The sequence below is a fragment of the Micromesistius poutassou genome (genome assembly GCF_964030765.1).
Source record: "Micromesistius poutassou genome assembly, chromosome: 20".
NCBI lineage: Eukaryota > Metazoa > Chordata > Actinopteri > Gadiformes > Gadidae > Micromesistius > Micromesistius poutassou.
In genome coordinates this window covers 8,469,278-8,492,877 of record NC_140290.1, presented here as the reverse complement: position 1 = coordinate 8,492,877, position 23,600 = coordinate 8,469,278, and the positions used below count along the sequence as shown (strand labels likewise).

At 41.8% G+C, this 23,600-nt stretch overlaps 1 protein-coding gene across 2 annotated transcripts; it reads left to right on the top strand.

Moving 5' to 3' along the window:
- sfpq (splicing factor proline/glutamine-rich) lies at positions 1 to 22,235 on the top strand. Of its 2 annotated transcripts, none has more exons than XM_084485175.1 (12): positions 1 to 861; positions 1,583 to 1,771; positions 1,870 to 2,171; positions 2,307 to 2,402; positions 8,605 to 8,801; positions 9,086 to 9,170; positions 9,400 to 9,517; positions 9,655 to 9,703; positions 10,527 to 10,639; positions 21,280 to 21,345; positions 21,901 to 21,986; positions 22,119 to 22,235. In XM_084485175.1, exons 1-10 carry the CDS (start codon positions 115 to 117, stop codon positions 21,304 to 21,306), a joined length of 1,923 nt encoding a protein of 640 aa, XP_084341301.1. In that variant the 5' UTR covers positions 1 to 114; the 3' UTR covers positions 21,307 to 21,345; positions 21,901 to 21,986; positions 22,119 to 22,235. The 2 variants fall into 2 exon arrangements, with proteins under 2 accessions (XP_084341301.1, XP_084341300.1); XM_084485174.1 differs by having other exon boundaries at positions 13,870 to 21,345.
- The last annotated feature ends 1,365 nt before the right edge of the window (positions 22,236 to 23,600 follow it).

Below are 23,600 nucleotides of genomic sequence, written 5' to 3'. Positions count from 1 at the left end.
GTGAATCGTCAACCTACATATTGAACCCAGCAGAGAAAAGCGTCGATTTCAGTGACGTTTCCTTGCCTGTCTAGCGTTTCAATTTTAACCGCACGGTAACTCGGGACATCGAAAATGTCTCGGGATAGATTTAACAGGAATCGCGGCGGTGGAATGAACAACTTTCAGCAACGCAGGGGTGGCGGTCCCGGTGGTCCGATGCGAGGCGGACTGATGGGGAACCCACATTTCAGGAATCACCCTTTCGGGAATCAGAACCAGAACCGAGGCGGACCCATGATGGGTAACCACTTCAACAAGCCGCCGAACGGTAACCAGGGATTACAGACCCCTCCGCAGAAGCCACAACAGCCTCAGTCCACTCCGATCATCCCTCCTCCGTCGCCAGGCCCGGCTCTCACGATGAAAGGCCCGATACAACAGCAGAAGGAGCAGCAACAACAACAGCAACAACAGCAAAAGGACCAGCAGCAAAATGATCAACAACACAATGAGCAACAACAACAACAACAGCAGAAGGAGCAGCAACAGAAAATTCCCACTAACGTGACCCCCGTACCACAACCCAAGATCTCCTCGCCTCCTCCGAAACCAAACATTTCATCCCCTCCACCCAAGCCGAATATTTCGTCGCCTGCACCGAAACCGAACCTCTCTTCGCCCCCACCGACCCAGGCCAACAGGAATCTGAACCAGCACCAACACCAGCATCAGAAGCCTCAGATGAACAGTTATAATGGCCAGCAGCAAAGGCAGATGAGCCACCAAGGCCACAGCAAGCAGTCCCCACAGATGAACAGACCAAGGCCCCAGCAGCAGGTGCACAAGCCAGAGAGTGGACCAGAAGGTGGACATCCTACGGTTCGTGCTGGTTTTATGCCATTAAACACGAACGACATGCTATTGAGAAAACTGTCCTCTAACATGGCTTACATTGTCACTGTCGACGTGTGTTGCTTTATACGGGTTTAGTATCAAATATGGTTGTCTATATTGGTGGTATATATTTGTTGTGGATAGCTTATCTGACAACATGCAGACAGAATTGTAGTGTCGGATGGAAAATCTGATGAATTGTACAGTCGGAGTAGCACTAATGGGCGGTGTTTGACAGAAGGGTTGCTTTTACGTCTTGCAATCTTCTGTAGATGCCCATCAACGCCGCGCGGCGGCACGTCTTGTGACTACAGACAAACGCCCCCAAAGATACTCTTGACAATCCGCCATCTTGTGTCAAAAACAGCTGTCGTAACGCATCAATTACACGGTTATGGTCTAAGCTAACATTTTTAAGACTACTTTGCCTACCCTGTCTAAAATATTTTAACATTGATATTCACTTGTAGTTAGAGTTACCTACATGCAGTGTTGGTGACGGTTATATTCAAATGTAGGTCAAAACTCTCACCTGTCACTCAACCAATGGGTGATGGGTGTAACAGAACAAATTCTTGAAATATCGACCGTCACGTTTTGTTTAATTTTATATTCTCTTATCGTTTAAAGATATTGGTTATGGTAACTGTTGATGGTTCTTTCGAATACTTCATTAATGTTGACTTGCATTTGATCAATTCTGCAGGAACTCAAGGCAACTTTGTCGTTGCTTCTCAAACCCGGTGAGAAGACCTACACCCAGCGATGCCGTCTGTTCATTGGTAACCTGCCCAACGATATCAGCGATGAGGAGTTCAAGAAACTGTTTGCCAAGTATGGAGAGCCCAGCGAAGTGTTTATTAATAAGAACAAAGGCTTCGGATTCATTCGACTGGTAAGGTCACATACAGGTTCAATTATATTCTGGTTTAAAAAAAAGTGTTTTTGTGCAGGGTCATGTCCTAATTGTCTCATCTCATTCTTGTCTTGTAGGAGTCAAGAGCGCTGGCAGAGATTGCTAAAGCCGAACTGGACGACACGCCCATGAAAGGCAGGCCACTGCGTGTGCGATTTGCTACACACTCTGCGGCCCTCTCAATCAAAAACCTTTCACCCTTCGTTTCCAATGAGCTCCTGGAAGAGGCCTTCTCACAGTTCGGGATGGTAGAGAGGGCGGTGGTCATTGTTGACGACCGTGGTCGTTCCTCCGGCAAGGGCCTCGTCGAGTTCGCCTCGAAACCTGCTGCCAGAAAGGCCCTTGACCGCTGCAACGAGGGTGTTTTCCTGCTCACAACGTAAGTCTAATTTTGTAATTTATTGAAATGCGGAAAAACACTTCCATGTCCATCTTCGGCCACATGACAAATTTAATTGGTTCCATTTGTCTTGACCCATTATTTGTGTTTTCATTCTGTCTTTCGATCCCACAGTTCACCACGGCCAGTGGTTGTTGAGCCCCTGGAGCAGTACGATGATGAAGATGGCCTCCCAGAGAAGCTGGCCCAGAAGAACCCTAGATACCAAAAGTAAGGGATTGTAGAAAAAATCACGTCATGTGCATTTGTTTTTGAGATTTTCAAATTTGCATCCTAAAGATGTTGGGGCTTTGCTTATGGCCAGGTGCACCGTGATGTGTTGATTAGGGCTTTCTCTTGCAAATGTAAACCTTCCCAATCATGTTTTATTGACCAGCAGATGGTCCTTGTGAGGTGGGTGGGGTATGGGGGTTGGAGAAGGCTTCACATCGGTTTCAAACCTATATGCACTTACCTTTGTTGGTGTGAGGGGGGAGTGTTGGCAGGTGTATAATTGATTATAGTAGCAGCCCAAAGTCAGTCAATAACTGGTCGTTATTGACAGTATACGCTTTGCCTTAGTGTTCCTTCTGGTGTATTAATTTGTGGTTTGATGGTTCCAATATCCACCTTGTGTAGTCAGTGGTAAGGCTGTTTGGGCCCCAGTTAAAGTATTTGCGTTGATTCATAATGCCCCTACCTGTCGGGCGTGAGTGAAATGTATCTGAAATTAAATCGTAAAATCCATAATTTCCCAACCTATGGGCCTCAATGTTAGTCTTGGTTAGTCTAATGGTTAGTCTTTTATTATTATTATTTTTTTTAAACTCTTTATTTATAGAATTTTTACATGTTTACACAAAGTACAAAGAACATAGTGTGGGGAACTACAGTTGAGCACATATAATTCCACATGTCCACGTCAAATGACCTTTAAATGTCCACAGACTCTCAGAGTGAAGAAGCGTCCAATTCTTCCGATATAAAGACAGTCCATTTCTCCCATTTTCTGAGGAAAATTTCTCCTTTAGATCTTAGAGAAAAAGTCATCCTTTCCATTGTAAAGATCTCCTTGATTATGTCCCTCCACTGTTGAAGGCTTGGAGGCACAGGTTTGTACCAATTCCTTGTAACCGCTTTTTTGCAGGCAATAAACAATATTTTACATAAATACCAGTCCTTTTTATCAATAACATCTCTTTTTATACCTAAATACAGGACCTTAACATCAATAGGTAGATCGTATCCCAGAACCTTTTTCAAAATTAAACATATAAACATATAAACAAAATTAAACATTTTCTGGACATTATATGTCCAGAAAATGTATACCTCTTGGAGCATGTTGTTGAATGTTGTGTTTCCCAAATTAAATGCCAATCCTCCTGGGATATTTCAATTTCAAATTCCTTTTCCCATTTTAGCTTAATATATTCCGTATTGTCTCCTTTCTGTTTTTGAAGACCCTGAAGACCCTAGTTTGGAAATTACTTTTTTACTGCCCTCCTTATATGCTTTAATGAAAACATTAATAACTTCATTGCCTTCCTCAGATAATTCAGGTTTGATCTCTTTATCATAATCTCTCATTTGTAAATATTTGTAAAAATCTTTATTTCCTAATTCAAATTCCTTCTGTAGTTCTCCAAAATTCTTAAATATATTCCCATTGGTCAAAGTGCATATTGCTGTTATGCCCCTATCCCACCATTGTCTGAATCCGACATCTATGGTTCCTGGTTTGAATTTAGGGTCTAGGGCCGGCCAAGTTAGTATTTTGGCATCTCCCTCTATGTTGTACTTCTTAACAATTTTACACCAAATATTCAATGTTTGTTTAATAATTTCATTTTGGCTGTTTTGATGTAATTTATTCCCTTTATCTCCTAATGTAGCATGAACTGGAAATGTTTCTATATTATTTTCTATATCTTTCCATTTCGCATTGTATAGAGGGCAGGATGCACATGCTAAAAACCTCAATTGCACTGCAAAAAAGTATTCCCTTAAATTTGGCACAGATAGTCCTCCCTCTTCCTTACTCAACTGCAGTGTTTTATATTTTACTCTTGGTCTCTTACCAGCCCATATAAATCTGGATATCCATTTGTCCCAGGTTTTAAACTGGCTTTCTAAAATTATATGTGGAATAGATTGAAATAAATATAACAATCTTGGCAACATATTCATTTTAATAACCTCAATTTGTGAGCCAAAGTCCAGTGGGAAGGCCGACCATCTTCTGAAATCCTCTTGAATACTGGTGTTAATTTGGTTATAGTTAATCTCAAATACTTTATCAAGCTTCTTTGCAATTACCACACCCAAATATTTAATTGTTTTTGCCTTCTAATTAATCTTGTATTTTTCTCTTATTTTCGGGGCAGGGAAGTAATGTGACGAGAGAACTTGAGTCTTTGCTACGTTCAACTTATATCCTGAGTACTGGCCAAATTCCTGTAAGATCGACATTAAGTTGGGAAATGATCTATCTGGATCTTGAAGGAACACAATGACATCATCAGCGAATAATCCAATTATATGGTCCTGCTCTCCTATTTGAATACCTTTCAAACCATTGCTCTGTCTGATCAATTGTGCCAGGGGCTCAACATAAAATGCGAACAGAGTGGGGCTAAGACAGCAACCTTGGCGAGTCCCTCGTTGTAGAGTAAACCTATCAGTTAAATTACCATTAATTTTAATCCTTGCTGTTGGCTCTTGGCCTTTTCTGCGTCAAGGCTGACTAATAACGCATTAACTTCCTGTTTTTGAATGTGGTCAATAATGTGTAATGTGCGCCTAATGTTATCTTGAGTCTGCCGACCCTTGATAAACCCTGTCTGATCTTCATCAATAAGGTCTGGCAGGAAGTGTTCTATCCTTTTAGAAATAATAGAAGTATATAATTTGTAGTCCACATTAAGAATGGAAATAGGTCTGTAGGACTCACAATATTCTTTATTTTTCCCCTCTTTCGGGATAACTGATATTACAGCCTCCTTCCAGGAAGGCGGAAGCTTTCCCTGATTAAGTGTTAAGTTAAAAGAGTTGAGGAGAAGGGGAGACAATTCCTCTCTGAAAGTCTTGTACCATTCATTCGGGAATCCATCACCACCAGGCGATTTTTTGTTTTTAATCTACTAATCGCGTCATCTAATTCCTTCTTGGTGATGCTAGAAGTTAATTTTCCATTTTGTGCTTCCCCTATACACGGTAAATCCAGTGAGTTAAGAAATTCCTTTATTTTATGTTCCTCTTCTGCTGGAGGTTGTGAATATAAATCTTTGTAGTAGTTTTTAAACACATTATCTATTTCTTCATGTTAATATAATATTTGTTTTGTCTGGGGGTCCCAAATCTTATGGATTGTTGAGGATTGTTGTTGTACTTTAAGACGCTGCGCTAGATAATTAGCCGCTTTAGGGCCAGATTCATAAGTTTGTTTAGTGAACCGTAGTTTTTTCTCTATCTCGTCACTAAGAATATCATCTATATGTTGCCTGGTTAATGATATCTGTTGTAATATTGACCCATCTTTATTGTTTTTGTGTTGGTCTTCTAAATTTCTCAATTTGGTAATCAATTTCTCATAGTTTCCCAATCTAACCTTTTTTTGGTATGCTGCCCTTGCTATTAGCCTCCCCCTCATAACTGCTTTCAATGTATCCCACAGTATGGTTGAACCAACTAGACCATCATTGTTCTCTTCTATGCAATTTTTAATTTATTTTTTAATTTCCTCTTTTGCCTCCCTATTATTTATCATGCCCACATTTAACTTCCATAACGTATTTCTACGTCTTCCATTCAAATGTATGCTAAGATAAATTATACTATGATCTGACAAGTCTGTTACCCCAATGCTGCATTTCTCAATCTTGTGTCTATCAATTTTGTTCATAAAGAAGTAGTCTATTCTAGAATATTCAGAGTGACGTGCTGAAAGATGTGTGTAATCCCTTTCCAGGGGGTGAAGTTCCCTCCATACATCTTAACATCCCAAGCTCTGTTAGGCAGGTACTGACCAGTCTGGATAGTGGGGTCCTGATTCTCTTATTGTTAGTGGAATCAAGCTTAGCATTTAAAATCAAATTAAAGTCCCCAGCACAAACTAGTGTTCCCTCCTCTCTCCAGAGCTATTGTCTCAAACAGTTGTTGTAAAAAGGACTTATCAGTACCGGGTGGTACATAAACATTGATTAAGGTAACCACATTATTTTCTATTTTCCCCTTTACTATAACGTATCTACCCTCTATCCTTTAATACTTTTGTCTTCGAAATGAAGGGAATTAGATATCAATATGGCTACCCCTCTTTTGGGCCCCTTCTCAAAAGCACTGAAAAAAGTGTTTTTATATCCAAACTTCTTTAATTTGTCATGCTCTTGCTTGGACAAATGCGTTTCTTGTAAATAAATCACTTGGTTCTTTTCCTTTTTCATTTTGGCTAGTACTTTTGCTCTTTTGACCGGATTGTTGAGCCCGTTGACATTTAAGGATGCTATCTTCACAATATTACACTGTCATTTATGTGGACAAAGAAGAGAAGGGAGAAAAAATAAACCAGCAGTGGCCCCACCTGAACATGAACATGAAACAACAGAATAGAAAGAAAAAAAGAAACAGCTGAGCTCCAAAAGGAGGGAATCTTCAGTCCCTCCAAGGTGACGATCCCGCTGGTAGATCGAGGGGAAATCCTCTTATAAGAAGAGGGCCCTAATTTAGAAATTACATCTGCGCCTACGGTGTGGGTTACAGTCATACTAAATGAGTCCAACGTTCATGTACGCCATGTACATCTTATAAAACCCAGCTCCCGACAGTTACAATAAATAAATATGGAGTCGATATGTTGCGCATCCCTCGGGTTCCAAAACTATCCTATACAACAATTATAAAAGAACATTCTTACCGGGCTGTTCCCATTTCACGGCTTAATATGTCAATTATCGGATCTCTGAAACTCTTGCAGCCTCTCCTTCGCCCGCAGTGCTGTAGTCGCGTTGCTACTCCGTGTCCCCTCCTTGGGCTGCCAATCCATCGCCATGCTGAGCCTCGCCTCCGGTGTTGTATCACCCGCCGCCACCGGTGCAGGCATCCGCTCCGCGAATTCGTGCCTCACCAGCTCGTCCCTCACCTCCTTCGGGTTGTCATACGTCTGTGTTCCCGTGTCCCAATGGATCCGCATCCTGGTAAAGGGCGTCTGGAATCTGATTCCTCTCTCCTGTAGGGCTCGTTTGGCGGGGTTGTATTGCTTCCTTTTCAGCACAATCTCTGAAGCGTAGTCATCGTCAAATGACAAGGTTTTATTTCCCAGGTGAATTTTCTTCCTCCACACTTCTCTCAGGATTCTCTCTTTTGTAGAAAACTCCAGAAAGTTCACAATAATAGGCCTGGGCAAGGCACCATCTGCAGGTTTCTGTGCAAGTGATCGGTGAGCTCTCTGTATGCGTAAATTACAGTCCGCCGGTAGAGAAAGCTCCCGCTTGAGCAGAGTTTCCACGAACTTGAAGACCGACTCACCCTCCGCCCCCTCCGCAGCTCCGTAAATGCGAATGTTATTTCGCCTCGACCTTGATTCTTGATCGGTGAGCTTTTCTTGTAGGACTTTGTGTTGTTTGAGTGAGAGCAAGAGGGCTTCATGTGCTTCCTGCGCCCAGCGCTCAAGTTTTTCCACCCGCGACTCCGCCTCGGTCACTCTTCTGTGCTGTTGTTTTTGTACGGTGGTTAATGAAGTGAATCTTTGGTCTATTTCTTGCTTGAACTTGAAGTCCGCTTTCATGTCACGTCGCAAAGTTTCCCCAAACGAGTTAAAGTGCTCTTTCATCTCAGATTTCAACCCTCTTATCTGCTTGCTTATATTTTGTAAGCCCGAGAGGGTCTCGGCCTCGTTGCCTGACTCGCCTGAATTTTCATGGCGGTCGTCTTCATCAGTTTCGCATGCAGCAAGCGTGTCTTCCATTTCACTGTTCTCCGCGATTTTCGGCGTGTTGATTCGGTTTTTCCGACTCCTTGACTTCTTCTTCCCACTCATGTCAGCAATTCTGTATTATAAGGTTTAAGTTTCGAGTTTTTAGGGGAATTTTCAAACTTGACTGTCGGGAGCTGAGGTACCATGCTGCCTACTCCAACATGGCGTAACCGGAAGCCAAGTCTTTTATTTTTATATTTTAATTCTAACCAAAAATGCATCATAACTGTGATACTGATATTTCATAAGTTCTTTACTTGATTGAATGCCCCGGCCATTTTGAGATTAATTTATTAGTTGATTATCTAAATGGTTAGCTGGCTAGCATCAGGCCCACTCCGAGAACTCTGTGTTTGGCTCCCGTATTACTTTGGCCGTATGAGGGCCGCAAACTCTTTGGAGATTTTCAAATGAGCTGTGCATAAAATGTTTTGATCTTATCTTTTACATCACCAATAGGGAGCGAGAGGAGCCACCCCGCTTTGCCCGGCCGGGGACCTTTGAGTTTGAGTACTCCAAGCGCTGGAAGTCCCTTGATGAGATGGAGAAACAGCAGAGGCAGCAGGTGGACAAGAACATGCGCGAGGCCCGGGAGAAGCTGGAGAGTGAGATGGAAGATGCCTTCCATGAGCACCAGGCTAACCTCCTCCGCCAAGGTCAGTGTTGACCCGATTGTGTACCACTGGTGGTCTAGCAAGACCAGTTTAGAGACTTGTTTAAGCTGGTCATTGTCTATATTTAATGTATGAAACGCAGAGACCTTTTGGTTAATTATTGGGGACTTCAGCATATATGGATATTTCGTAACCTTTGAGACCAGTCTATGTTCAAGTCTTATTCCAGACTCTATTGTGTCAGGTGTCTTCATTACCTACATTTGCAAGCTTAACCAGGCTGCTGGTACCGCATGGTGTTAATTGAGTGGTTCTTGTGTCTTCAGACCTGCTGAGGAGACAGGAGGAGCTACGGCGCATGGAGGAAATGCACAGCCAGGAGATGCTCAAGAGGAAGGAGATGCAGATCAGGTGGGCATGATGGGCTTTCATCTTGGTATCGGCTTTGAGTTTCAGTTAGGACAGTATGCTAGAGATTTTAACAGATTCCTTCTGCTACATTCTTGGATATGGTGTTATGTTTATCATTATTCGAATCATGGATCTATCCAGTTCCCATTTTTAGTACCAACACTAAATCTTAATCCCATGCTGCTGTCTAGTGGTCCCATGGTCTTATTGATGTGGTTTCTCTGAGCAGGCAGGAGGAAGAACGTCGTCGGCGAGAGGAGGAGATGATCCATAAGAGGGAGGTGGAGGAGCAGATGAGGCGCCAGCGTGAGGAGAAGTACAGGGGCATGGGCAACTTCATGGAAAATGTGAGTCCAATACTGAACCCTAAAACAACATGAAGGATTTTGGTTTGAACTTGGAATAAGATTATGTATTTGACCAATGGATTTTTTGCAAGAAGTGCGTTTTACTTACTTTTTGATGTTTTACTTTATTCTTGTAGAGGGAACGCGATATGAGAATGAATCAAGGTGGAGCCATGGGCCTGGCTGGTGAGTAATTACTGAATATTTTCACTTGCACCAACATTTTAGTCCATTTGATCTAATATTATTTATGAATCACTATTTTGCACGCATCATACTTTTGCACACTTTAATGTGGCAATACATAACATTTCAGATTTGAGTGGGTCATCACTAGTAGTGTCTAGTCGTGGAATCTACAATAAAGCTGGTTTAGACCTCCACCTGTCGATATACCAAGATCCGCCGCTGATATACCAAGATCCGCAATTGAATGACTTGAAACCTAACAAAACACAAATTTATATTGGTATTGGAACTTGGGGAACAACCATTTTAAATCAAGTTTTAGTCCTGAATAACCATTAACAGTTACAAAACAATTCTAATCAAAAAACGTTTTGTCAATTTTCCAACATCTTAAAAATACATTGTTTATTATATAAGCCGACAGACATGCAAGACAGATTGAGGGAAGATCATAGAAGGCATAGAAATGAAGGACATTGTCCTTTGTCCCCTAATGCTACCCCCTTATATTTAACAGACCTTTTATACGATCAAAAGAGGCTTTGTTCACCAAGGTTTTTTTTTTTTTTTAGTTGCCCAGTTGCACAAAGACTAAAAAATAGTGTTGCAACCGAACACAACGGTGGTTGCAACATGTTGGAGTTAATAAGCTTCTTTCCTTGCCGTTTATTGAGCTTGGAAGGCTGTAGGGGGAATAACGGAGGCAAAATACTGCCTTCAATGAAGCCCTTAGGGGCATTTTCTGACATTTTCCTTTTTGTTTTTCCTCTGAAATCTGTTTTTCCGAATGTGTGACATGTAGTCATGTTGTCCTTGTTAGACATGCCTTTTGGCTCTCCAAACCAGAAGTTCCCCATGGGTGGACTTGGCTTTGAGGGACAGCAGGGTGGGATGGGAGGACCCTCTCCTGGAGGCATGATGCCCAACGAAATGGTAAGGTATCCCACTCCTGGGAACATCTGTAGTTACCACTAGCACCTTTGACTCTGTTTCCCCCTCGCTGGGACAAGTTGGCAGCAGAAAATGTTGTTTTTGTCGAATAAGCCCTGCAGGCCAAGCGCAGCCAGGGGCCTGACATCTATAGGTTTTACATCCTGTGGTGGATCTGCGGACGGTACTTGGGGAGCGCATTCCCAGCTGTGTTGCCATGCTTTTACCAGCTATTTCAATGGCCAGCCAAGCCTCCCTCAGTTGTTTTCCTGTGAGAGCTTACTTCTTTAGTGCCCAGTCAAGTAACAGTCAACCTGCACTAAAACTGATCCTTTCAGGGACCTCTCTCGTCAGGGTGCTTTGATACAGTATGAAGACCAGCTTTTGAATGGCTCTGCTCACTCTGGTAAGACCCCGGTGTCTGCGTAGTAGGCCGCTATTGCAAGTCCTGTCTTCTCTGAGCCAGACAGGCACTTTCTCTGGCAAGACAAAATTACATCTCTAAGGATAACGTTTTGTATTTTTATTTCGTGTCATTCTTTTGGAGGTGTTAAAGCACTGACCTCAGGGCCAATATTGTGCACCAGATGAGTGGGGGTACTCGTGGTGTGTACATGAAGAACCTTGGAGTTGTTTAGGTTGGCAACGTTGAAGTCCTTTTGCAAAACTGCCTTTTGTGAAATAATGCGGGTATGTAGTGAACATTCTGGAGAGGCAACATCTTCAGGAATTTTTTTGGAAGCAAGCAATCAAGGTTTTAGTGTGGGTTGACTGTTTTTGCTGGTGTTTTAATATACAAAACAAGTTAGTGTTATTTAACTGATGGGGAGCCAAGCTGAGCCATGGTGCATTCTGTGCATTTCCTTCTCATGTACCTGTAGTAATATACTGGACCTATGATGATCTCTGAAGATCAAATTGAGCCTCAAGATCTGTGCTCTTGGACATAACCGAACGCTACACGGCTGGTCTACAATTAACATTTGCTACAACAAGGATTAAGCTAGCGATGAAACTGTTTGAACATTTATCACGGTGTTCTTTAAATGTGCTGAAAATGTTCACACAGTACTGATACCAACACTGAAATAATTTTACCAAGAGTCATATTGAAAGCCACAAATACACTAAGCCTCACTATGCACGCTTTGTTTGCATAAACATTAAAAATATGTAGCTAATAACTTGTTAACATGAAAAACATATCAAATGTGCATTAACATTGAAGATGGTCGAGCCTTTTGCAGCGATTTTCTTTCTGCATGTTCTGCAAACATGGTGACCATCTCTGTCCCTGCCTTCCATGTTTTTTTTAAATTAATTCATGCACACTGTTTAATTGAAAACAAAAATTGGAAATTTATATTTTATTAATTATTTTATTCCATTAAAAACAGTTCAGTGTTTTAGTAGATTTTGAAGTTGGTCATGTTGGTTACTCAGTAACATTAGCTGCCATCATCTGACAATATTCCAAATAAGACCTGCACATTGGACTACACCATCCATATTCTCATTTGCATGCTTCAGAACTGAACCATGGTATTGGATCATTGAGTAACAATGTCTTTATTTACGATACATTTTCTGACTGATTTTTGTTAAGAAAATCTTAATTTAGATTTTTTTTTATCTACAGAAAACTCGACTCCCTCTAAACAATTTTCTATCCATTTAGCTGGTGCACACTTCCTTAAGGCTGAAACACACTAAATTTCATGTGTAGAGCACAAAGGAAGCTGAATTTTCTTGGGGGCATTGAATCCCACTTGGACTCACTCATCAAGGCCACCTAAATGGATCATTGAAGACAAAACTGCGGTTTCGCAGTGATCTGTGGAAGTGCTCATTGAGTAACATGGGAGCGGATTGAAAACTGATGCACTCCACTTATGAGCTTTGGTGTGTTTCGGCCTTTAAGAAACATGCAATTCCATTCAAAAATGGAATGACAATACATTTCATTTGCATATATGCAATCAACGGCCCCAACAACTAGCACTAACTAGCACATCTATTGAAGGAGGTGCAAGGAAGTATTCCGGGTGATTATCCATTAATAATCTAAAGGGTTGACATTTTTTAAGCGTACCCAGAGATATGAATTTGGACCCAGCGTTCTTTGGATGGGTTCTCAGTCCGCCACCAACAGCCCTCTTTCATGATAAAGGTGCAACACATAGGCATATTGACACAGGTTATATTTAGCTTTTGGCAAAGCAGAAAATTAGGCATGTCCTGACACATTGATATTCTCAGCAGAGGAATTTTGAATTTTTTTCCTGCAAAGGTCACTGAGACTGAAGCTAGATCCATTTGACCAGTGTTTTTTGATTCGTCCTTTCACAAGGCACTAGTCCGGATGGTTTGAAAATAATGGGAAACAAAATACCATCACATCTGAAAAGTCTTTGTGCTCAATGTCCATTTGTGGTGTTTGATTTCATGTGCTGCTGACGTACTTGTGTTCATGTTTGGGGTCAATTTCTGCCATTGTCAATTGGTTGACTTCTGGCACTGTTACAGTAAATCCACTGATTGAATAGATTTATACATTTCCTGGCAGTTGGTAGTAAATGCATGTAGCTGCACAATTAAGAGTAGTTAAGTTTGTAACCCTCTTGTGGGGAACATTGAAAGAAAAGTAAGCTTTATTGAAAGCAATTTTGGTAGCAAATATTTTCATTCATATTTTAATTGAGTTTGTTAACCGCATATAACTGCACACATTTAGCAGGGAATTTCACATTTGGTGGTATACATATCTGATAAAATGTAACATTTGTTCGGTCACATCTGGGGGAAAAAGGAGCACACATCAAGTCACATTTTTTTGCATTGGTTCAGTTTTTTTCTATTTTGAGGTGCCAGCAGTGAGGGCGGTAGATCCATCTGGCATGCACTGGAGTCACACGCTAGGTAGGCACTGACTAACGAAAGCATTACCCTTTCTTCCTTCTCCGTATGTAACCTGTGGCACCTGTGGATCTCCATATTGGAACGAACGGTACCTTCGGATGTGTCATCTGCCGGTTGTGTTGTAAAACTGATCTCTCTCATAAATGCAAAAACCAACCTCTCGCTATGCACACACATACCTAAACACATACCCTCACTCTCTTAATGCTGCTACACTCCTGCCTCCTGGACATGAACTGTGTGCTCTCACACTGAACATCACAATTTACCCCCTTTCCCTCGTTGCCTGAATACCAAACTGATTCCCCCAACAGCGCAATGAGCGCTTCCCCCAGGGAGGTCCCAGGGGGATGGGTCCTGGTAACCCTGGGTTTGGCAGGGGCCGCGAAGAGTTTGACGGACCTGCCAAGAAGCCACGCTTTTAAATGCTGGCCCTGGCAGCCATTTTGCCAGCAGCAGCAGCGCTCTTCGTGTAGTTCCACTTAGGGCAAACTTGTTGAGTCATAAATGTTGTATTTAAGTTTCCTAGTGTTTGTGCATTTTTAGCACAACAAGTCATTTATGGCACCTAATTATGATTATATATTTTCATTAATTTTTAATTTGGAGTAGTAGTAGTAGGGACCATGTAACTGTGGTCCGTGGTTGGTACCTATCCGACCCATGTATCATTTCTTTCCTTCTAGACTTGTATCATGCTTTGTGAGTGGTTGTGACGTAAAAATTGTAACATTTTCTCACCTTTCTATCTATGGGCGTATTTTTTTGCCATACAGTTGAGGTTAAAGCATGTAATGCAATAAAGACAAAAATTGGTTCCATCACAGGGAAATACTATGGTTTTAAAATATTTTTAAAAACAGATAAAATGTCACACCATCAGTTATCCATATCCACTGGTTTCCAATGCTAAAAATTACAGGTGGGCACAAGTCCAAAAAGAGGATAGCTAATTCTGAAGTGAGTTCCAGTTACCGGTAGGTCAGTTACCGGTTTAAGCAGGTCCAAAAGAAACTACCACGGGTCTAGTAAGATCATTGCAGTTAGTTGACATGTAATATATTTTGTGGTGTTAACAATTTTAATTTCCCATTTCTATTTTAAGGTCCTGTTAATATAAGACAGTGACCTGTCTTTCAGGAGATTAAGATATCTCAATGGAAGTTAATTGAGAAATGGCATTCAGTTATTGATCTTGCCTATTTGAGATCCTCTTCCATAGAAACCTGTGCACATCCCTTCAAAAATAATTTACTCTATCAGACATTCCAAATGTCAAAGACAAAGAAATGATTTTGTCAGCGCTATCTGCCATTTTTTTCTGATATTCATAGATTTCTCCCTGGAACAACTTTGCATCAATCAAACTTAATTTGGTACTCTAATCTGGAGTTGGTTAATGTGAAATGTATATTAGAAATAAATGCCAATTATTAACTATAATTGAGACTGGAAAACACCAGTGCATTCATATTGAAATGTCTCAATTTTAGATAATTTTTTGGAATTTGAACAAAAATGTCAAAACGATCGTCATCTTGCAACAATTGTAAAAAGCTGTTGCATTTCCTTGGGCAATCCAATATTGTTGGTGTGTAATTCAATGTTTCAGCCTTGCTTGAAAGAAGGCAAACCTCGCAATGTGAATCTAATACACATCTTCATAGAGAAGCAGCAGAGGTGCTTAAGTGAACTGCCTTAGACAAGAAAGACATTGTTACATTTGACTCTCAATCAAACCAAGTGATGACATATTTGCCGTCATGTTAGAATAGGACGCTTATGCTCTTCACAAGTCTGAATAAATGTATTGAACTTTATCATTGAGCCTCGAATGCTTGTTTGTGTTGCTCTGTTGAACACCGTCAAGTGAGTGTTTGAGTAATTGCTCTATTTTACTTGAGACTAACTCCCTCCATGTGAGAGCCTTGCTTCAGGCAATTAGATCAGAATACACCATTATTATTGCTGGGAACGATTTTGGCAGTCCAAAAGTGCTGCAAAAATATTTGCTCAATCCAGTTGTAAGAACATTGACTTTGATGCCAGCTTACTTTAGAGTTGATTTACGAGTATCTGAAATATCAAGAGAGATGTTTGCCATCGTTTTGTAGTTTCGATTTTCTTGTTGAAAGACTCAAGGGCTATTCCTCTGTAGCTTACTCCTTCTTAACAATTTTGTGAACTGAAGTCTTCAAGTCTTGTGTTACTGAAGACTTGCACCAAGACTCTATATAAGAGCGTTGTGATCATTCCCAATCAGCTGTTGGGGAAGAAGTTTGCTTACTTATGGCAAGACTTTTAGGAAACCCCAGCCCCCAGTTGGGTTGTTAAAAAAACGGATAATTATTAAACACTTAAAGAATAAGATCATAAGCACTAATTAACTTTTTAAATATATTGTATTATTATTGAGGTCAAATGGCTTAAATTAATTAATAAACATGCCATTTTGAGAATGATACTTTACAAAATTAAAAAAGTTGTTAAAGTTTCACTTTTGCTTCTAAGCAACAAATCTTTCCTCCAATAGTTGACATTATTCCAGATTAAACTAATTACAACTTTTTTATCATACACGATCATTTCCAAATTTTCCCTTCAGTGGTTACATTTATTGCATGACACTGAAATCCGGTTTTTAAACCACTTAAGTTCTTGAGGAGAATATTTATATTGAAAAATAAGATTTTAACAAGAGCAGATTTTGGCAAATATGACCAACCTTTTGCCTCGATAAGCTTTAGGATCTGGATAAATTGTACAATCGTTTGTGTAGAACATAAATAGACCATGGAGGACGACAAATATCACAAATACTCTTAATCAAAAGAAATTGCTTTAATATATTTTTACGTTTCATGTTATGTCTGTTTTGGTGTCATGTACATTCTTTTTTTTTTAACAGGTTTGATCATCTTAAAAGATTGGAATATCAAAAGCGAGTTTCCAAACCAAGAAGTCATAATTGCTATGTTTAGTCACTCCTTTTTGAAAGAAGATTTTAGGAAAGCTATGGGCAGTGTTTGGTTAATGGATTTCCCCAAAGACCCACAGCGCAAAGTCATATACTTTACGTTTATGTTGCCTCTCCAGAATGTTTATGTTTACCAAATACTTTTTAGAGAGATGCGACCACATTGCTGACAATATTATGGTGCTTTACCTTTTTTACAGTAAATATACTTACAGTATATATATATAATGTACTACAGTATCGCACCATAAGACATTTCCCTCATCCTTGATATATATATATATATATATTTATTTACAAATAGCATTCCTACCTTTTGTAATTGATTATCTCAGAATTCCTAAAATGTCCCCTTTATTTAATGCTATTAGGGATACTGGAGATCCAGAAACAATTTTAGTCCCTACTTTTCAGAGATTCAATAACTCGGGCAGAACAGTTTCAGTAGGCAGAAACTACTGGCAGCCAGATTCAAACTCCTGGCATACTACAGTAAACTCTTACTGCTGAGGAAAGGTGTGTGTGTGTGTGTGTGTGTCTGTGTGTGAGTGCGTCCTACATGTTTGTGGGGATCATGCGGGGTGTGTTGGATAGCCGCAGTCAGCCAGCTGACAGACAGGCTGCCCCATTCCAGGGTTGAGGCCCCCCGGCTTTTGGGTTGCGTTGCGGAGGGGTACTTCAGCAGAAGTTAGTGGACAGTAGAGCCTGGACTTGTTTGCACTGCAGCCAGAGGTATGCTAACACAGATCAGCTGAACAAGTTGAAGGTAAGTGTCCATCCATGTTAAAGATATGATTTCAAAGATCCCCCTTCTCCCCTTTCACCCTACAACACTACCTAACTGCCTTCTCTCTTTCTGTCTTTCTTTGTGAAGTACTCTGATCACTCTTCAAAGTGACCTATACAGGGCTTCTGGCATCACACTTGAGAATAATGGCATCACAGTGCAGATCTCTTTTGTCTCTCTCTCTCACTTTTAATTGTGTGTAACTTTGGCAATGGTTTACTGTTTCCTTGTGCAAGTGTGTGTGTGTGTGTGTGTGTGCGTGTTGTAGTGGTAGTTCGGCAATGGTGATTGAGCTAAAGGCTTGTATTGTGGATGGCTCGGTCACTGGCTCATGTAAGGTTGGCAACTGCTGTAGTCCTTGGATTCACACCTGTATATCCATCGAGTCAGGAATCAAAATCGCTCCACCAGGACTGAGAAAATATCAGTTTGGGAATGGGCTGGGATCGACAGGGGAGGTGAACTATAAACGTTTCTGAGGGTCTTGTTGTTTGGTGGGCTGCTGTACTCCAGTTTTTTTTTTTTTTTTTTTAAACCTAATGTCTCACCCGAATCTGGGCTCTGCCAGCTCTCCTCAAGCTCTGTATTGTGTGTATGCAGGTTTGTGTTGGGGACAGAAGAGTGAGTGGGCAACATTGTTATCTCCCCTAATACTACACTCAAAGGGTTTCAAAGGGTTAGTGTGGAAATCTGTAGATCTTCATGTAAATAATTGTCTGATAAGTCATTATCCATCAACGAACGAGGTGATGATGAAGGCTCTTGCAGTTGCAGTTCTACAAATTAGGTGTTGGTGGTGCTACCCTTTGTATCACTGTGTAAAATTACAACTTGGTACCAAAGCTCTTGCCAAAGAGCACGAAACAAAATCTTTGAGATCGGCCCACAAGTATTGGAGCAATAAAAGGCCATTTGTCGTTAAACGTCAGCATTAGATAAAAAAAATTAATAGATATTAGATAAATTAATTATGACCAACCTCTAAAAGAGGTTGGTCATGTTCAAGCAATCAATCCATGTAAATGTGGATCAGTATTGCAATGGTGGACAAGGGATTGGTTACAGGGCAGTGTCAAGTTCAAACTGGGAACCATCCTCGACCGATGTAGTGAAATGGCTAGTATGTTTATTTAAACAGTTAGCTTGTGATAAAATTCACTATGTATCGTAATCCTCTGTATCCTTCTATTTAAACCTTCTGATAATTATAATCCAAGAAAATGCAATCTTAAAGTAGGTACAGCAATAATTCACTAACTTAGAATTGTGAATCCTTCTGGTCCTCTTCTATAGACATTCAGTACGTTTACATGCACAGCTTAATCCGATTAAAGTCATGGGTCGACTATGCTCCACAATTGGACAACTGCAATTGTCCAGTTATACATGGTGGTGAGTAAATCGATTCATTGGCCGAAGCATGTCATGCCCCGGTACGTTAGGTGGCACTGTACCCATTTCAACTAGTGGTAATAGGTCTTTACGTCACCGGCAACAACAAACTCAGGCGGCATTCGAGAAAGACGTTTTCAGTAGACAGCTGTCACTTCACTTCTTGTCCATGTCACCTCAAAATAAATGTTTTTTTCTTCAAACTTGCAAACTTTCTTCAAATATTGCGCCGCAGCCGAACTGACAGGGATATTCTCTGATATTATGAATCTTAAAGACTGCATCGGGTCTCCGACTCTACTTCCACAACAAGTAAAGACTTATAGTGGGGGTTATCTCGCCCATGGGGGAGAAGGAATTGGGGGAAAGGAACTCTGGCTTTGACTCTCTGTCCAGATTGAAATGCGACATGGAGGAGAAAGGGATTGTTGACGTATACGGGCTCCGCCGCATAGGTGATCCAAAAGCTGATCAGAACAATGAGATGTCAGAGCGGAGGGTTTATTTTTTTGTGTGTGAATGTCGGAGAAATTACATGGACCCGAAGTGAATTGACAGCTGTCTACTGAAAACATCTTTCTGCCGCCGGAGCAGCCCCTCCACCGCCTGTCCGTATACGGTATTCCCCCAATTCCTTCTCCTCCATGGGCGAGATAACACACACTATAAGTCTTTACTTGTTGTGAAAGTATCAGAGTCTGAGAACCCGACGCAGTATTTAAGATTCATAATATCAGAGAATATCTCCGTCAGTTTGGCCACGGTGCAATGAATGAATAAAGATCGTAAACACGTTGGAAGAAAAAAACATTTATTTTGACAGATGTCCCCGAAGTTACTAATTTACAACCTCGTAGATGACCCACATTTAGAAAAACATGTACTTTTAATTCAGCCTTGGGTGAAATCGAAGCGTAGTGTCTGTGTGCTTCCACCTGTACTGAATGCATGCCATGCACACTCCCACGTCCGGGGATACAATTCTTATAGGGGGTAACTACATTCACCGGCTTCCTCCATCTTCTTAAAAAAATCGCAGTTTCCCGTTTTCTGATGGCAACAACACGACTATCGTCTCCATCTACTTCTGGCTCACGGCCCCCGGAAAAGATTTCTTGAGCATGCGCAGAACGTAAAATCCAATCCCAATCCGTACATTTACGCTTAATGCGACTAACAGTCGAATAATCTAGGGGTCTTAATTTGACTATGAGAAACCCAATTTGATTCGATTTTAGCTCAACTAAGGTGTGTACATGCATCTTAATAATCATAGCGTAATAATCCTAATAATCATAGTTGGACTAACCCAATAATTCGACTTTCTTGAGTGTCATGTAAATGCACTGCTTGACTAGTGGGATTCAGGGGTGGAAGTGTGTGTGTGTGTGTGTGTGTGTGTGTGTGTGTGTGTGTGTGTGTGTGTGTGTGTGTGTGTGTGTGTGTGTGTGTGTGTGTGTGTGTGTGTGTGTGTGTGTGTGTGTGTGTGTGTGTGTGTTCCTAGTTGTGAAATGATGAGCTCAAAGGTGCATGTGTAGTGTCTTCTCTCTATTTATTCTACACTGAGACAAATCTATCAGTCTTCACTATTTATTTTTCTTGTCATGCCAGTGACCAGCCAGACATTTTGTCAAGGGACCCACCCTGCTCTTCATAGTCTTGTGGCACTTCCCCTCTGTGGGTTATTTCACCCTGTACAAAATAATGTAAAAGAACCTGTGCTGCTACGCTTCAGTGTCTAAGCAGCATACTTTGACCTGAAGCAATGCGATAATCCATGTATGCCGTTCAACTCTGCTCACAGGAGCTGCAAGGTTGTGTCTTATCTGCACTGTGATCCATTTCCTGTTCCTCAAGTTCTAGTCCTGATTGGCTACGAATTCCCCTCCAGTTTGTCCCTCTGAGTGTGATGCCAGAACTACCCTTGTGGCCCCTGACGGCCCCTTCCCTGGCCCAACACTGGAAGGGCCCGCTGACCCGAGGCCTCCAGAATCAATGGTCTAACTGGCGCAATGAGGTCACCGTATTCCGTAAAGGTGCACCTCTGAGCGCCATAAGGTGTCTGCAGTAACACCCTCCTGACGTTGTCGTCCAGTCGCCAAGTACGGCGTGCCCTGGCTCTGTAGCACCGCTGCATACTCCAGACCTTTGCCAGAAGTTGGGATTGTGGCAGTTTGTCCTGCTTCCTCCGTCGTCTCGTTCACTTTTTGCAGTTCCAGGAGAGATCGATGTACTGTACCATTGATCTGTACACTAAACCCATGCCATTGCACTTTCAACACTCAAAACACTCTAAAGGTACTATGCACAATTTTCCTTAGATTCATAAATGTAATGCATGATCATGACAACCATATACCCAAGAACAGTTATTTTGTTTGGGATGGTTTTCAAAGTCTGTTAATTGGTTGGCTTTCTGTGCACACAAACACTCTCTCACACTCAGGAACACAAAAGGTGTTGATACAGGTTAGATGTTCTGTGGTGTGACGTGTTCTCTGTGTGCAAGCAGGGTAGTTGTCCAGGCCAGGCCCCTCTCTTACTGTGTCTCGCTCTCTCTCAACGTAGGAACCGACTGGGGCCAACGGTGGCTGAGCTGGTCGGAGGCTGGGCCAACTTCAGTGACAATTTAAGGTAACAAATTGCTATTTTCTTTCATGAATTTTTAATAGGTAGGCTCGCAAAGCCAAACCATATTCAGACCATGCTCATGAGGGCTGGAAAGTCTGTATTTCCCAGTGTTTGTTGAGGGGCATTGCCAGGCAACCTTACTTTGCGGCCGAGTCAAAGTAAATGCCATAAACAACCTACCTCTACCATTTTTATTTAGGTAAAGACATTGTTGTGTTAAAATAAATCTAATTCCAAAGCAGCATTAATGTATATTAATTTTAACAAATGATATTAAATAAATCACTCTCTTGGGTTTGCTAATTGCATTTAGTTTGGAGCCAAGCTCCCCGTTTTGGGCTGGGTCCAGACTAACATCACGAGGCAAAACTGGCAGTAAGCTTGCAAGGTGGGCCTCGACACGGCTAGTTAACCGGTAGATAAATAATTAATTTTGTCATTTAAAAAAAGGGGGGAAATCTCTTTGTAAATGTTACCAAATTGCATCTTGTTGCATTTCCTATTAATAGAGCATCAAATATATCTTAAAAATGTATTGTATTTTGTTTTCTTTGTTAGCTAAACCGAAGACACTAGTCATGTGTTGTGAGAAGCCGTGGGAGACCACTGGACTCGAGTTGCGGGGACGATCGGATGACCCACGGGTAAGCATGTCCGGTTTCGGGCCATGTAGAACAGAACATTAGTCAATTCCTGGCTGGTGTTCAGTACATGATGTTTAGTTAAGTCTGGCTTCTTTGGCTTGTTGTTCATTTGTGCCACTTTCCATCCGTTAGGGTTGAAGATGGAGCTGCAGATGCAGGAAATACAAGAGAAGAGGGAAGGCAACTTCAATGGCACCTGGAAGTCCCAAATGCTTTGAATGCTTTCAAAATAAAATATTTTAAACTGGTCCCTTTTTTTAGTCTAACCTCTTTTGAAAAGTACATTGTAGAAGCTATAGAAAATCATAACATTTATCCATATAGTATATGCAGAAACACAATTTAAGTCATTCTTCAAAGAAAAAGATCGCTTATAATTTAAGCCAAAGTAAAATAATCCTGAGGCTATTTTTTTATTGCGGGAATCCGATAGTACTAGATTTAAGTCGACTGGTGTGGATGATTACCTGAGGGAGCACGTGCATGTGGCTGGCCCTGGATCATGTGAATCTAGGCCCTGCTCAAGAAGCCTCCAGGGCAAGAGTTTCCCCTGCCAAGTCACACCCAGGGCACCGGAGGCTGGCTGTCAACCCTGCTGGGGAGGTCCAGAGTGGAGACGTTCTCCAGCAGGGAGGAAATCACCCCGGTCGGAAAGCTGTTGAGCCAGACAGAATGTTGAAATCAGATACATGTCATTAAGGTATGGTATATTTTGTACGGATTTGTATGTAGAAAGACGTGAAAACTGGCACAGATTTGCGGGTTTTGCAAGTATGGTTTGTGACCTGAATGACCAGCACCAGGTCAGGACAATCGCTGTCTAATGTCGACTCAGTGTTTGCATTTCCTAGAGGATGAGTCAATGCTCCCTCGGCCCCTGTCCATTCACCACCTGGCCTGCAACCCGCCCTTCCCCAAGGTCTGTAAGCTGACCTGCAAAACATCAAAAGGGGGACAGAGGTAAAGTAATGTGGGTGATGTCTACCTGACCAGCCTCCACCATGCATAATTAATGGCCATCAATGATTAATCAAGTCCTTCGCACCCCCTCTTATACTCTCCCAAAGCACACGAAGCAGCCAGTCACACTCCATCTACTGAACTTGCATGTAGGCTTCTTCTGCTGCTCCAATCGCACCAAGGGGATAGGAGACCGTCTTCATAACTCAAAGTCCTTCAGTTAAAGCTTTGCGAGGCAGGCTACGGAAAAAAACAAGACGATATGGCTCAGCAGATGAGTCTTGGAGGTACTGCCGGACCTGCCATGAATTAGGTGCCCAATCTGTAGGCTTGATGGATGACAGTCGGATAGAGTACGCAGTTGGTTCCCACGATGAGCACGACCAACAGCCGAGCCTTCTCACCTGCTTCCACGCGGGGGCTGGACACTGGTGGGCCCTGGCACCGGAGGGATGTGCAGAAGACCAGGTCCCGGGCTCGGACCTACCTTCTCTCCAGCTCCGTCCCCCCGTCATGTGGCCCGGGGGGGCTGCCAAGGAACCCTGTGCGGCTTCCCTCGCTCACCGCGGACCAGCGACCCCACAGGAAGACCCCTGTGGTCTCCCTGAGGTAAGGTGATCTGCACTTACTGGGTGGATCAAGGAATACTGGAAG

What these genes read in the sequence shown, in the direction of transcription:
- sfpq (XM_084485174.1), top strand. Translation starts at nt 115, where the DNA reads ATGTCTCGGGATAGATTTAACAGGAATCGCGGCGGTGGAATGAACAAC. An exon ending in TGGGCAACTTCATGGAAAAT is followed by an intron (nt 9,518 to 9,654) that starts GTGAGTCCAATA and finishes TTATTCTTGTAG; the next exon opens with AGGGAACGCGATATGAGAAT. An exon ending in GCATGATGCCCAACGAAATG is followed by an intron (nt 10,640 to 13,869) that starts GTAAGGTATCCC and finishes TTCCCCCAACAG; the next exon opens with CGCAATGAGCGCTTCCCCCA.